This window comes from Doryrhamphus excisus, unplaced genomic scaffold (genome assembly GCF_037039965.1).
Source record: "Doryrhamphus excisus strain RoL-2023G ecotype Guam unplaced genomic scaffold, RoL_Dexc_Guam_v1.1 HiC_scaffold_24, whole genome shotgun sequence".
Taxonomy (NCBI): Eukaryota; Metazoa; Chordata; class Actinopteri; order Syngnathiformes; family Syngnathidae; genus Doryrhamphus; species Doryrhamphus excisus.
Genome location: NW_027621862.1, coordinates 5,530,090 through 5,542,309, shown reverse-complemented (window position 1 = coordinate 5,542,309; position 12,220 = coordinate 5,530,090). Strand labels below are relative to the sequence as shown.

Here is a 12,220-nt window from a genome sequence, read left to right as displayed (position 1 = left end):
AGCCAATCACAGGGCACATATAGACAAACAACCATTCACACTCACATTCATACCTATGGACAATTTGGAGTCGCCAGTTAACCTAGCATGTTTTTGGAATGTGGGAGGAAACCGAAGTACCCGGAATCAAACTCGGGACTCCTAGCTGTGTGGCCTGCACGCTAACCACTCAACCGCCAAAAGTGAAAAAAAGACCCCCAAACCAGAGTACCCGGAGAAAACCCACGCATGCACGGGGAGAACATGCAAACTCCACACAGAGATGGCCGAGGGTGGAATTGAACCCCGGTCTCCTAGTTGTGAGGTCTGCGCGCTAACCACACGACCGCCGTGCAGCCCCATATTTTACTTCAATTATCTTTTTTTTTTTCATATACTCGTATATTTAACATGGCACTGTTTAAGTCCACTGTGTCCAATGACTTATTCTTCAACTTTATCACAATATATGCATATAACAACATCAGCAATGTAAAAATTAGAACAAAACATAATGGTCCTACCCTTGGTATCGAAACTACAGATATTTGGGTCGATCCTAGTTTACTTTGGATTTGAGCTTGAAAGGAACAAGATGCTACACTCTTACATAATTCAACAGCTTGAGCACTTCACACAGTGACTTTGCCAACTGTCCTTATTAAGTAATTAATTCACAACGCTGGTATCTTCCTTTTAATTGTACATGATGAACAACAGCGCTCCTGCCAGCAGTGTTTGCTATGATGAAGTGATGAGACAGCTGTCAGCTGACATGACAGGAATGGCCTGAGGGGACCAGCAGCATCCTAACTATCACCATTATCATCATTTTCACTATAGAGACATCATCTGCTGGTGTACACACTCTAAACAATATTTACTAGGGATGTCCGATATTGCGTATATTGCCAAAAAACAATGTGCCGCTATTGTCCAACTCTCCAATATCCAATAACCAATATCAGCCGATATCGACATGTGTAACATGACATATCTCCTTTGGTGGAATGAACACAAATGTGTTTGTGTAGAGCATTTATTAATTTATCGATTTTCCGATACCAACAATATTGCATTTTTATGCTGGTATCAGGCCGATATCGGACACCCCTAATATTTACACACATGTAAAAAAAAAATCCAATATTTCCCAAACTGCCCCTTATTTTTAAAACTACATTCTGTACTTCAGTTTGCTTATATATTTATTCTTACATGTTTTTTTATGTATAATTATTCACTTTTGCGTGCAACTGTGTGTGCAGACATGAGGATAAGAACAGACGCATGTGCCTCATATTGAAGATAGGCCAATGCTTTTCTAATCGGGCTACAGTGCTGTTATTAATCATAATGAAGGTCAAGCACAGCAGAGAGCACCAAGGGTTGAGCACACTAAGGGCGGGGGGGGGGGGGCCTTTTAGCAATTAACTGATGCAGAAGGCCATTTCTGCTCCGTCCACTCTCCTCTTTCCCTTACACCAGACTAATTTTTGACTTTCTATGTGTCACCTAAAGTTTCCACCTCGGGTTGCAAGGGGGTGGACTTGTTTCTTTCTTGTTCACATATTTTCTCCTGAAATTACTTCTTGTGTTCTTGCTGCCCTTTAAACAGCAATATATATTGGTCCAAAAAGGGCTTTTAAGGGCTTTGTATTCCATTATTGTAATTTTATAACATCTATCACACAGAAAAAAACATGAAACTATATTACCACCGAAACTTTGTTTGCAATCAAGACAACAGCTGCAGATTTAAACAGATATTGCTTCTAAATGTGGCTGCATGGCGATTGAGTGGTTAGCGTGCAGGCCACACAGCTAGGAGACCCGAGTTCGATTCCAGGTACTCCGGTTTCCTCCCACATTCATAAAAACATGCTAGGTGAATTGGTGACTCCAAATTGTCCAAAGGTATGAATGTGAGTGTGAATGGTTGTTTGTCTATATGTGCCCTGTGATTGGCTGGCCACCAGTCCAGGGTGTACCCCACCTCTCGCCCAAAAACAGCTGGTATAGGCTCCAGCACTCCTGCGACCCTCGTGAGGATAATCGGTAGAAAAATACTGGAACAACAACATTTTAAATGCCAGTGCTAAGCAACATTTCTATTCAGGCTGGATCATTTAGCTTGATAATACAGGATCAGACTAATGTAGTGCATTTTCTAAATTACATTACAAATGTCACTGTTAATAATGACAATATTATTGTTAAAATATATAACAAATGTTTTGTCATATTGTGTATTATTATAGTTATTATTTTTGTTATTTTTCTTATCGTGCTCGTGTATTTTAAAGCTACTTCCTGAAACGGGACTTCATTCCCCACAATGCCAATTGTAGCAATGACGCCATCAGCACGCGAGCATGCCCTTGCGCTTCAGTGAAGGCGCATTGTAACAGCTGAGGAAACACAACTCAAACTGTTTTATTTCTCCATATTTATGAATTATGAGCAAGTATGTCTTACCTGTTTCTGTGTTCGGAACTGTTATTGGATGTGCTGTCTTGCTCAAGTGAGTAATTGTATCATGACACGGCCATTGTCTTCTATAACAGAATTTGTACAACTGTGTGAGCAATCCCATGTTTGTTTGTGTTTGCGGACGCTTGTATGGCTGGTCTGGACTATAATAACATACAAATACGATGTCATATTTTCATGAATTAAGCTAATAATTGATTAAGCCCTGCTCATAATGCAGTAATGCAACAAGTGCAGTGGAATGACTATCATCCTTGTAGTAAATAAATCCTTTTCACAGGAACCACGTGACAGGGGGGCGATGTCCTAGCAAAGCTAAGCTAAATGGGAAGACGGTCGTTATAACAGGCGCCAACACCGGGATCGGCAAAGAGACAGCGCGGGAATTGGCCAAGAGAGGTGTGTAAAAAAATAGTGACACTTTGAACGATATTGCCCCAAATATAAGGTAGTATTGATGCTAATTTTAGGAGAATGGTGATTATTGAAGCAGAGTCCTCAAACAACATCAGGAATATGATTATGATGTGATAGGAAATGTGATTTCTCATTTATAAATAAGGAATCCTACTTTGTGGAAGGATCTGGAAGCAATTAACCATAATGAAAGAGTGGTTAGCACGCAGGCCTCACAGCTAGGAGACCCGAGTTCGATTCCACCCTCTGCCATCTCTGTGTGGAGTTTGCATGTTCTCCCCGTGCATGCGTGGGTTTTCTCCGGGTACTCCGGTTTCCTCCCGCATTCCAAAAACATGCTAGGTTAATTGGCGACTCCAAATTGTCCATAGGTGTGAATGTGAGTGTGAATGGTTGTTTGTCTATATGTGCCCTGTGATTGGCTGGCGACCAGTCCAGGGTGTACCCCGCCACTCGCCCGAAGACAGCTGGGATAGGCTCCAGCACCGCTGCGACCCTCGTGGGGATAAGCGGTAGAAAATCAATGAATGAATGAATGAATGAAAAGCTTGGGATTAGGGGTCTTTTTTCACTTTTTGGGTTTTGGCGGATGAGTAGTTAGCGTGCAAGCCACACAGCTAGGAGACCCGAGTTCGATTCCGGGTACTTTGGTTTCCTCCCAAAACATTCCAAAAACATGCTACGTAGGTTAACTGGCAACTCCAAATTGTCCATAGGTACAGTGCATCCGGAAAGTATTCACAGCGCTTCACTTTTTCTACATTTTGTCATGTTACAGCCTCATTCCAAACTGAATTAAATTCATCTCTTACCTCAAAATTCTACACAAAATACTCCATTATGACAATGTGAAAAAAGGTTTTTTTGACATGTTTTGAATTTATTAAAAATGGAAAACAAAAAAATCACATTTACATAAGTATTCACAGCCTTTGCCATGAAGCTGAAAATTGAGCTCAGGTGCATCTTTTTTCCACTGATCCTCCTTGAGATCTTTCTACAGCTTAATTGGAGTCCACCTGCAGTAAATTCAGTTGATTGGACATGATTTGGAAATATAATAACTGTCTATATAAGGTCCCACAGTTGACTGTGCATGTCAGAGCACAAACACCAAGCATGAAGTCAAAAGAACTGTCTGTAGACCTGCGAGACAGGATTGTCTTGAGGCACAAATCTGGGGAAGGATACAGAAACATTTCTGCTGCTTTGAAGGTCCCAATGAGCACAGTGGCCTCCATTATTCGTAAATGGAAGACGTTTGGAACCACCAGGACTCTTCCTAGAGCTGGCCGGCCTTCTAAACTGAGCGATCGGGGAAGAAGGGCCTTAGTCAGGGAGGTGACCAAGGCCCCGATGGTCACTCTGTCAGAGCTCCAGCGTTCCTCTGTGGAGAGAGGAGAGCCTTCCAGAAGGACAACCATCTCTGCAGCAATCCACCAATCAGGCCTGTATGGTAGAGTGGCCAGACGAAAGCCACTCCTTAGTAAAAGGAACATGGCAGCCCGTCTGGAATTGGCCAAAAAGCACCTGAATGACTCTCAGACCATGAGAAACAAAATTCTCTGGTCTGATTAGACAAAGATTGAACTCTTTGGTGTGAATGCCAGGCGCCATGTTTGGAGGAAACCAGGCACTGCTCATCACCAGGCCAATACCATCCCTACAGTGAAGCATGGTGGTGGCAGCATCATGCTGTGGGGATGTTTTTCAGCAGCAGGAACTGGCAGACTAGTCAGGATAGAAGGAAAAATGAATGCAGCAATATATAGAGATATCCTGGATGAAAACCTGCTCCAGAGCGCTCTTGACCTCAGTAGACTGGTCATGTACCTTGACCATATAGACAGTAGACATTAGCACACAGCCAAGATCTCAAAAGATTGGCTTCAGAACCACTCCGTGAATGTCCTGGAGTGGCCCAGCCAGAGTCCAGACTTGAATCAGATCGAACATCTCTGGAGAGATCTGAAAATGGCTGTGCACAGACGTCTCCCATCCAACCTGATGGCGCTTGAGACTTATTGCAAAGAAGAATGGGCAAAACTGCCTAAAGATAGGTGTGCTAAACTTGTGGGATCATATTCAAAAAGACTTGAGGCTGTAATTGCTGCCAAAGGTGGATCAACAAAGTATTAAGCAAAGGCTGTGAATACTTATGTAAATGTGATTTTTTTTGTTTTTTATTTTTAATAAATTCAAAACATGTCAAAAAAAACTTTTTTCACCTTGTCATAATGGAGTATTTTGTGTAGAATTTTGAGGTAAGAGATTAATTTAATTCAGTTTGGAATGAGGCTGTAACATGACAAAATGTAGAAAAAGTGAAGCGCTGTGAATACTTTCCGGATGCACTGTGTGAATGTCAGTGTCAATGTTTGTTTTTCTATATGTGCCCTGTGATTGGCTGGCGACCAGTCCAGGGTGTACCCCGCCTCTCGCATGAAGACAGCTGGGATAGGCTCCAGCACCCCCCCCCCCCCCCGCGACCCTCATGAGGATAAGCGGTAGAAAATCAATGAATGAATGAAACGATTGGTTACTATATAAGAAGTCTGCTGTCCTTTTCCATCTACACACTTTCAGGGGGTCGCATCATTTTGGCATGCCGAGACATGGAGAAGTGCGAGGCGGCTGCCAAAGAAATCAGAGGCAACACACTAAATCCTCATGTCTACGCGTGTCAGCTCGACTTGGCCTCCATGAAATCCATACAAGACTTTGCTGGGAGGATCAAAGAAAGTGAGCTAATGAAATTCAAAAGTTCCCTTTTGGTGTTTGGTTTGTACTGTATTAAAAAGTGATACGATCTTGAATAATGTATTGCCTTGCAGAGGAGCAGCGTGTGGATGTGCTAATAAACAATGCAGCGGTCATGAGATGTCCTGCCTGGAAAACAGAGGATGGATTTGAGATGCAGTTTGGAGTTAACCACTTAGGTAGCGCCACACATCTGCCTTAATGTCGTTGGAGTTATACCCGAATGACTTAACATGTAAATCATGACTTTTTCTTCTGCCTCCAGGACACTTCTTATTGACAAATCTTCTGCTGGATAAGTTAAAAGAGTCCGCCCCCAGCAGAGTGATCAACCTGTCCTCGCTCGTCCACATTGTTGGAAAAATCGACTTTGACGACCTCAACTGGGAGAGAAAGAAGTATGACGCTAAGCTAGCGTACTGTCAGAGCAAGCTTGCCAATGTTCTCTTCACAAGAGAGCTGGCCAAGCGCTTGCAAGGCAAGTGTGTGTGGGAGGACGTACGCCCTTTATTCTTGTTTTTAATTGGCAGTTGGATACACATTTTCATAACAATGCCTTGTGTGTTCTTGTATTTTACAGGCACTGGAATCACGGTGAATGCCGTGCACCCCGGGGTTGTTGCCACGGAGCTTGGCAGGCACACTGGTCTGCATCAATCTTGGGTCTCCAGCACTGTGCTCAGTAAGCAACCTGCTCTTCTATTGTAGGAAATATGGTCATTTGAAAAAAATATATATATCAAGACATTAAAGGTCCCTTATTATGCAAAATAACCATTTAATGCGGTTATAACAGCAATATGTGCCATGCCATATAATGAGCACCAAACTTGAGATAAAGGTATCATCTTCATCACTTGTTTTGTCCACTTTTGTGAAATTTATATATGTTTGTGTGTGTGTCTGGCCCCCAGGTCCTTTTTTCTCGCTGCTGGTAAAGAACCCAGAGCTTGGGTCCCAGCCCAGCATCTACATGGCTGTGGCCGAGGAGATGGAGGGGGTGACGGGACGTTACTATGACGTGCTGACAGAAAAGGAACCGGCGCCCCAGGCTGTGGATGAGGATGCAGCTCGCAGGCTGTGGGAGATCAGCAGCAGGCTGGTGGGCCTGGAGGAAGAAAAACTGTTTAACACGCCAGCACAAAGTCAGAACAGTGCTGAGCAGACACATGGACAGAGTAGAGGAGCAGTTGTTGGAGCTGTGGGGTTGTAATAGCTCAGCGAAAACTTTAGAGCCTTGAACTCACTGGAGCAAAAAAATATAAAATATTTTGATTCTGGTTCTGTTTTTGCACATACTTTCTTTTTTCATATATATTAGGTAGTTTTCCTTTAAATGTACTGCCACAAAAGATTACACTTTTTAATTTTATGTGCATAGGGGAAAACAGTGGGGAAATTTAATTATAGTTATAGCCGTATAACTATAATAGCCACAGTATAGCCGTTGGTTAGGGTGATTTGTATCCAAACGCTCCACATGAGATGGAAATACATAGAACGCTTTGTGTGAAAAGTCTGAACAATGGCGCCCTCTAGCGGTTATTTTTTGCCGAACACCCAGAAGTTCAAAAATAGTCTCACGAATGCACACTTCAGCATTCTCCCTGCCATTACTTGCCTACATTGTTGAATTCAGAAAGGGTTTTCCAGTGAAAGGTCATATTTTCCCGTGTACCACGTGTGTGTGTTTTTTTAATCAGATAACGTATAGTGGAAAGTGGGAAGTTGAATAATACGTAAAACAACAATTCCCATAATGCCCCGCGAGCAGCAGTTGGGAAAACTAGCGTCCAAGGTACAAATAGTTCTGACTTAAGTAGGGGTGGCATACAAAGCAACCTAATCGGACTTCGATTGATAGCTTGGGAAATCTCGTGGTTAAAAAAAGTCATTTCAAAGCTACTGACAAGTTTGGTCGCCAGCAGGTAATGCATCACAAGCTAAAGTTAGCTAAATGTCACTTGTAGACTTGCACTACATTCCGTAGCTGGCACTTCACAAAGTTGTTTATCTTTTAACTCACATTTATGTCTTCTGGAGGTAGAAAATTAACAAATAAAAATGTAATGTGTTAAATTTTGCTGTTGTTTTAATAATACCAATAGTAACGAAATTAGCTTATATGTTAGCCTGTTTACATGACAAATCCGGTCTTTCTGGTGTTCCAGAATCCTAATAGCTAAAAGTGTCTTTCGTTTTAACGCCATTGCTGACTTGGAACATGTGATTTTGATTCTTTCTTATCATTTAGTAGAAATGTATTGCTGACTTTTTTGTCTGCTGTATATTGAGGTATTCTATTTTGATGAGCATGGCACAGCCACAGAAGACAGGGGATGTGCTACCTGAAGATGTTGATACTGATGACTGCCTAACTTCTTACACACACATCTACAGCCCTGACTTACTCAAGTAAGTATTCAAGAAGTACTTTGAGATGTGCCATTGTTATTGTACTGTATCTCACAAAAAATGCACCTTTATAGAGATCAAGTTGCATTTATCACTGGTGGTGGATCGGGAATTGGACTCAGGATAGCTGAAATCTTTATGAGGTGAGCCAAATTTGTTTGGTAGTTATTAGCTTCTCTTAGCACACTCATAATAAAAAAGTGTACTAATATGCTACATTTTCATACACACCGATTATAGTCATAATCTTTTTTATGACTTACTTACTATATGTATGATACATAGATTACTCTATTTACCATGATAAATAGATTACTCTATTTACCATACATATACCAGTGTTTTCAGGCATGTTGAACTGCGCAAGTGTAACCGTGTTGTTTCTTATTGTCAATTTCTTAAAGGGGACCTATTGTCCTTTTTCCACTTTTCTGACCTGTAAATGTAGTTAGAATGCAGTATTATCGCGTTAAACGTTGCCAACGCTTCAGATAATGAGGTTTACACAGCCCTGAAAGAAGTTTGGGGTGGCTCAAAACGCTCGGTTTCAGAGGGCGTTGCAAAACTGTGCCTTTGTGATGTCACAGAGGAACGGGCTTCCTTATGGGCTCTGCCTTTCTGTTTACAAGCCAAGCTCAGGCAGAAATTATTGGAGCTGTGAAGGGGAGTGGAGGGGGCGTGCCTTGGGTGGAATAAATAAAAAATCAACCATTTTGGTGGGAAGCACAAATCCAAGGAAATACAGCTGGTATGGGTGCAGATTCTGGAAGCTCTAGGAAGTTTTCTGTACGGGTTATTGTGTGTGGCTGCTCTATAGGAGTCCACAGCTCAATACAAAGGGTAAAAAAAAAGCATAATCGGTCCCCTTTAAGCATGTCACCCTAAGCAATGAGCTTCATAAGCCATATATTCTTCTTTCTGGCAGGCATGGCTGTGACACAGTGATCGCCAGCAGGAACATCGATAAGCTCAAAGAGGTTTTTTTCTCTGTTGTTTTTCTTTTTTTTCAAAATGTTAAGATGTTAGCCGTAGGCAATATCACTCAATGTCTTTGCCAGGCTGCTCAGAAGCTATCTGCTGTTTCGGGACGCCGCTGTCTCCCTTTGAGCTTGGATGTGAGGCGGCCTGAGACCATCACTGCAGCTGTGGATGAGACGCTCAAAGAAATGGGCCACATAGACATCCTCGTTAACAGTAAGACTGGAAAAATAAAAGGATGATGTACCTGGCGTAAAGGTCAAGAGTGAAGATTTTGTAGCTTAATCATCAACTTTTCTGTTATCTTAACACCCCAAGGCCTTTACAGTGCAAGATTGTTGGCCTTTATCATATTGATTGTATATCACTAACACAAGGTCATACTTGCTTGTCTGATGTAATACATAATAAGAGCATTTGTAACTTGCTGTATGTGACAGATGCTGCCGGAAACTTCCTGTGTCCCGCCTCTGCTCTTTCCTTCAATGCCTTCAAGACAGTTATGGAGATAGACACGATGGGAACATTCAACACAAGCAAAGTTGTGTATGAGAAGTGGTTCAAGGTATGAGAAAGCACTGCTGTAGCCCTTAGTGTCCATAAGATGGTAGCAAGTTACATTCGTTCATTTATTTTCCATGCCGCTTGTCCTCACCCTTTGACTAGCATTGTGGAATTAGGGGCTTGAAAACATCAGAGCGCTCCTGTCACATAAATAATTCAAACATATATTTCTTCTTTTTTTTTTACTTTATTTAGGACTATATTTGCCATTTGGTGATGTAATTTACACATATACTGTAACAATAACAATAACAGGGAGGGGAGATGTCCCCTTAGCATTCTAAGATGCTAGCATAAATACAGTACATACATATTAAGTCCTAAATTATCTATAAAACACCACAAGGTGACATGTGCTTCTCCTTTTTTCCACTTCATTATTTGTCAGGCGTCTTCAACGGCTAAGTAGTTTTCCTTGATTTTAGTTTAATTTAGTTTAATCACAGTTAGTACACTTGTATGACAGTACAGTCATCCTTTGTTTATCCTGGTTAATTGTTTTCCGATCCGACCACGATATGTGAAATACATTTCTCCCAGTCCAGGGTGTACCCCGCCTTTCACCCAAAGTCAGCTGGGATAGGCTCCAGCACACCCCTGCGGCCCCAATGAGTCTAAGCAGTATAGAAGATGGTTATCTATAAAACGCCACTAGGTGACATGCGCTTCACCTTTTTTCACACGTCATTATTTGTCTGTCAGGCGTCAACGGCTGAGTAGTTTAGTTTTATTTAGTTTCATCATACATACGGGTTATTGGATCTTATTTACTGTATTCTAAACTCAAGTTCTGGTTTTAAAACAGAGTGGAAAGACTGTTAAAGAAGCTAAAAACTTATCTCTCAATAATGTAATCATTACTGAATATTACATGTACCTTTGTCTTTCAACATTTTTTGACGGAACCGTGATATTGTGAGGGGTGACTGTATTAAGTTGGAGCAGATTATATTTGACCTTGGAGATTCCACAGTATAACATACTTTTCTGTGAGATCTCTCTGTCATTTGTCATGTATTTTGAGTATCGTTTAGCTGTTTTGCTTTTCAGGATCATGGGGGCAACATTGTCAACATCTCCGCAACGCTTGGATACAAGGGCCAGGCCCTGCAGGTGCATGCTGGATCTGCCAAGGCGGCAAACGGTAGGATTGGTTTCGAGGTTACTGTCCCTTATCCATCATGTAACTACCTGTCTTCCACAATGTTGATTCCCATTTCCAGATGCCATGACCAAGCATCTGGCTGTGGAATGGGGACCCAGTGGGGTGAGGGTGAACGCTGTGGCCCCAGGTCCTATCTCTGGCACAGAGGGCTTCCGCAGACTGGGTAACGGAGTCTGCATAATGCTGGATTGTAATTCAAATTCAATAGGACAACAAATATTTTTTCTTTAATCTAGGTGGCCCCAGAGGGGAGTCTGCTGGTCTGTTCCAGTCCATTCCTTTGCAGCGAGCAGGCAACAAGACAGAGATGGCTCACTGTATTCTTTTCTTAGCCAGCCGGGCATCATCCTACGTGACCGGAGCCATCCTGGTGGCGGATGGTGGATCGTGGCTGACCTCAGCTAATGACATCTCCAAGCTGATGGGTATAGCCTCCTCTAAATCTGCTAAACTCTGAGCAGGGGCTCTCCTGTCCTCCTCCTGACCCAGGTGTGTAGGAGGAGGTGGAGCTTTCGAAAACCATTTCCGGGAATATGCATGTTTTGTTACATTTTAAAATATATATAAATACGCTATGTTGTAATGTATTATTGTTTTTCTTTCTTTCTTGCAGGTTATTGGTCATCTGAAAAGAGAGACAAGTAAAGAAAACTGTATAAAGGTTATTATAGTGCTGCACAGGATTGCAGTAAACCTCTTTACAGCTGTCATTTTTGTCATCTTTAGCATGTCATCATGCATTTCATGTACAGTAGTATCACATTCCATTTGTGATTTTAGTAAAAGTTTTATGATTATATTTAAGTGTGGTCTCTTTCTTGAACTTCTCTTAAATGCACAACACCCAATAGGATGTGCTATGGAGAAGGCATGTCAAGTGATATGTGATTTGTTGGGGTTTGTGCAATGAAATAGAAAATCTGACCTTCCAAAATGGCAGCCATGCCGTCCAACGTATTTTTATGGAGAAGTACTGTAATTACATTACAATATACACAATGCTTAGTGTTTTTTCCATGTCCAATGTTAATGTAAGTGTAAAAACATATAGTTAAGTAGACCATAATGACCTGCTTAATAAATATTAAATATATGTAATAAGTAAATATGTAATATTTTTTTTTCCCCGGGTCCTCCGGTTTCCTCCCACATTCCAAAAACATGCTAGGTTGGTTGGTGACTCCAAATTATCCATAGGTATGAATGTGAGTGTGAATGGTTGTTTGTCTATATGTGCCCTGTGATTGGCTGGCGACCTGTCCAGGGTGTACCCCGCCTCTAGCCCGAAGACAGCTGGGATAGGCTCCAGCACCCCCCACAACCCTATTGAGGAAAAAGCGGTAGAAAATGAATAAATGAATTATATATTAATTATATTAATATATTAATATATTAAATATGTAAATATTGCTAATAATGCTTATCCCCCTCCACTGTTTTTCTATATCT

General features: G+C 41.6%; 2 protein-coding genes across 6 annotated transcripts; both read left to right on the top strand.

Annotated features, from left to right (window-relative positions):
* Positions 1-2,325: 2,325 nt before the first annotated feature.
* On the top strand, positions 2,326-6,929 carry LOC131109713 (retinol dehydrogenase 13-like). The gene is made up of 7 exons (XM_058061980.2): positions 2,326-2,503; positions 2,753-2,871; positions 5,476-5,631; positions 5,724-5,828; positions 5,915-6,127; positions 6,230-6,331; positions 6,564-6,929. Exons 1-7 carry the CDS (start codon positions 2,439-2,441, stop codon positions 6,860-6,862), a joined length of 1,059 nt encoding a protein of 352 aa, XP_057917963.2. The 5' UTR covers positions 2,326-2,438; the 3' UTR covers positions 6,863-6,929.
* Positions 6,930-7,100: 171 nt separating this feature from the next.
* Positions 7,101-11,555, top strand: decr2 (2,4-dienoyl CoA reductase 2, peroxisomal). 5 transcript variants are annotated; one of them, XM_058061986.2, is made up of 10 exons: positions 7,101-7,447; positions 7,945-8,064; positions 8,139-8,207; positions 8,990-9,041; positions 9,123-9,258; positions 9,483-9,607; positions 10,657-10,750; positions 10,830-10,934; positions 11,008-11,260; positions 11,385-11,545. In XM_058061986.2, exons 2-9 carry the CDS (start codon positions 7,958-7,960, stop codon positions 11,226-11,228), a joined length of 909 nt encoding a protein of 302 aa, XP_057917969.2. In that variant the 5' UTR covers positions 7,101-7,447; positions 7,945-7,957; the 3' UTR covers positions 11,229-11,260; positions 11,385-11,545. The 5 variants fall into 5 exon arrangements, 4 of the variants coding, with proteins under 4 accessions (XP_057917969.2, XP_057917968.2, XP_078644832.1 ...); XR_013625731.1 differs by having other exon boundaries at positions 7,437-7,577; positions 10,641-10,750; XM_058061985.2 differs by having other exon boundaries at positions 7,437-7,577; positions 11,008-11,196; positions 11,385-11,555.
* Positions 11,556-12,220: the final 665 nt, after the last annotated feature.

Coding starts and splice junctions, on each gene's coding strand:
- LOC131109713 (XM_058061980.2), top strand. CDS start 2,439: ATGAGCAAGTATGTCTTACCTGTTTCTGTGTTCGGAACTGTTATTGGA. Junction 5,632..5,723: donor TGCTGGGAGGATCAAAGAAA/GTGAGCTAATGA, acceptor ATTGCCTTGCAG/AGGAGCAGCGTGTGGATGTG. Junction 6,332..6,563: donor GGTCTCCAGCACTGTGCTCA/GTAAGCAACCTG, acceptor TCTGGCCCCCAG/GTCCTTTTTTCTCGCTGCTG.
- decr2 (XM_058061985.2), top strand. CDS start 7,958: ATGAGCATGGCACAGCCACAGAAGACAGGGGATGTGCTACCTGAAGAT. Junction 9,259..9,482: donor CATAGACATCCTCGTTAACA/GTAAGACTGGAA, acceptor TGTATGTGACAG/ATGCTGCCGGAAACTTCCTG. Junction 10,935..11,007: donor AGAGGGCTTCCGCAGACTGG/GTAACGGAGTCT, acceptor TCTTTAATCTAG/GTGGCCCCAGAGGGGAGTCT.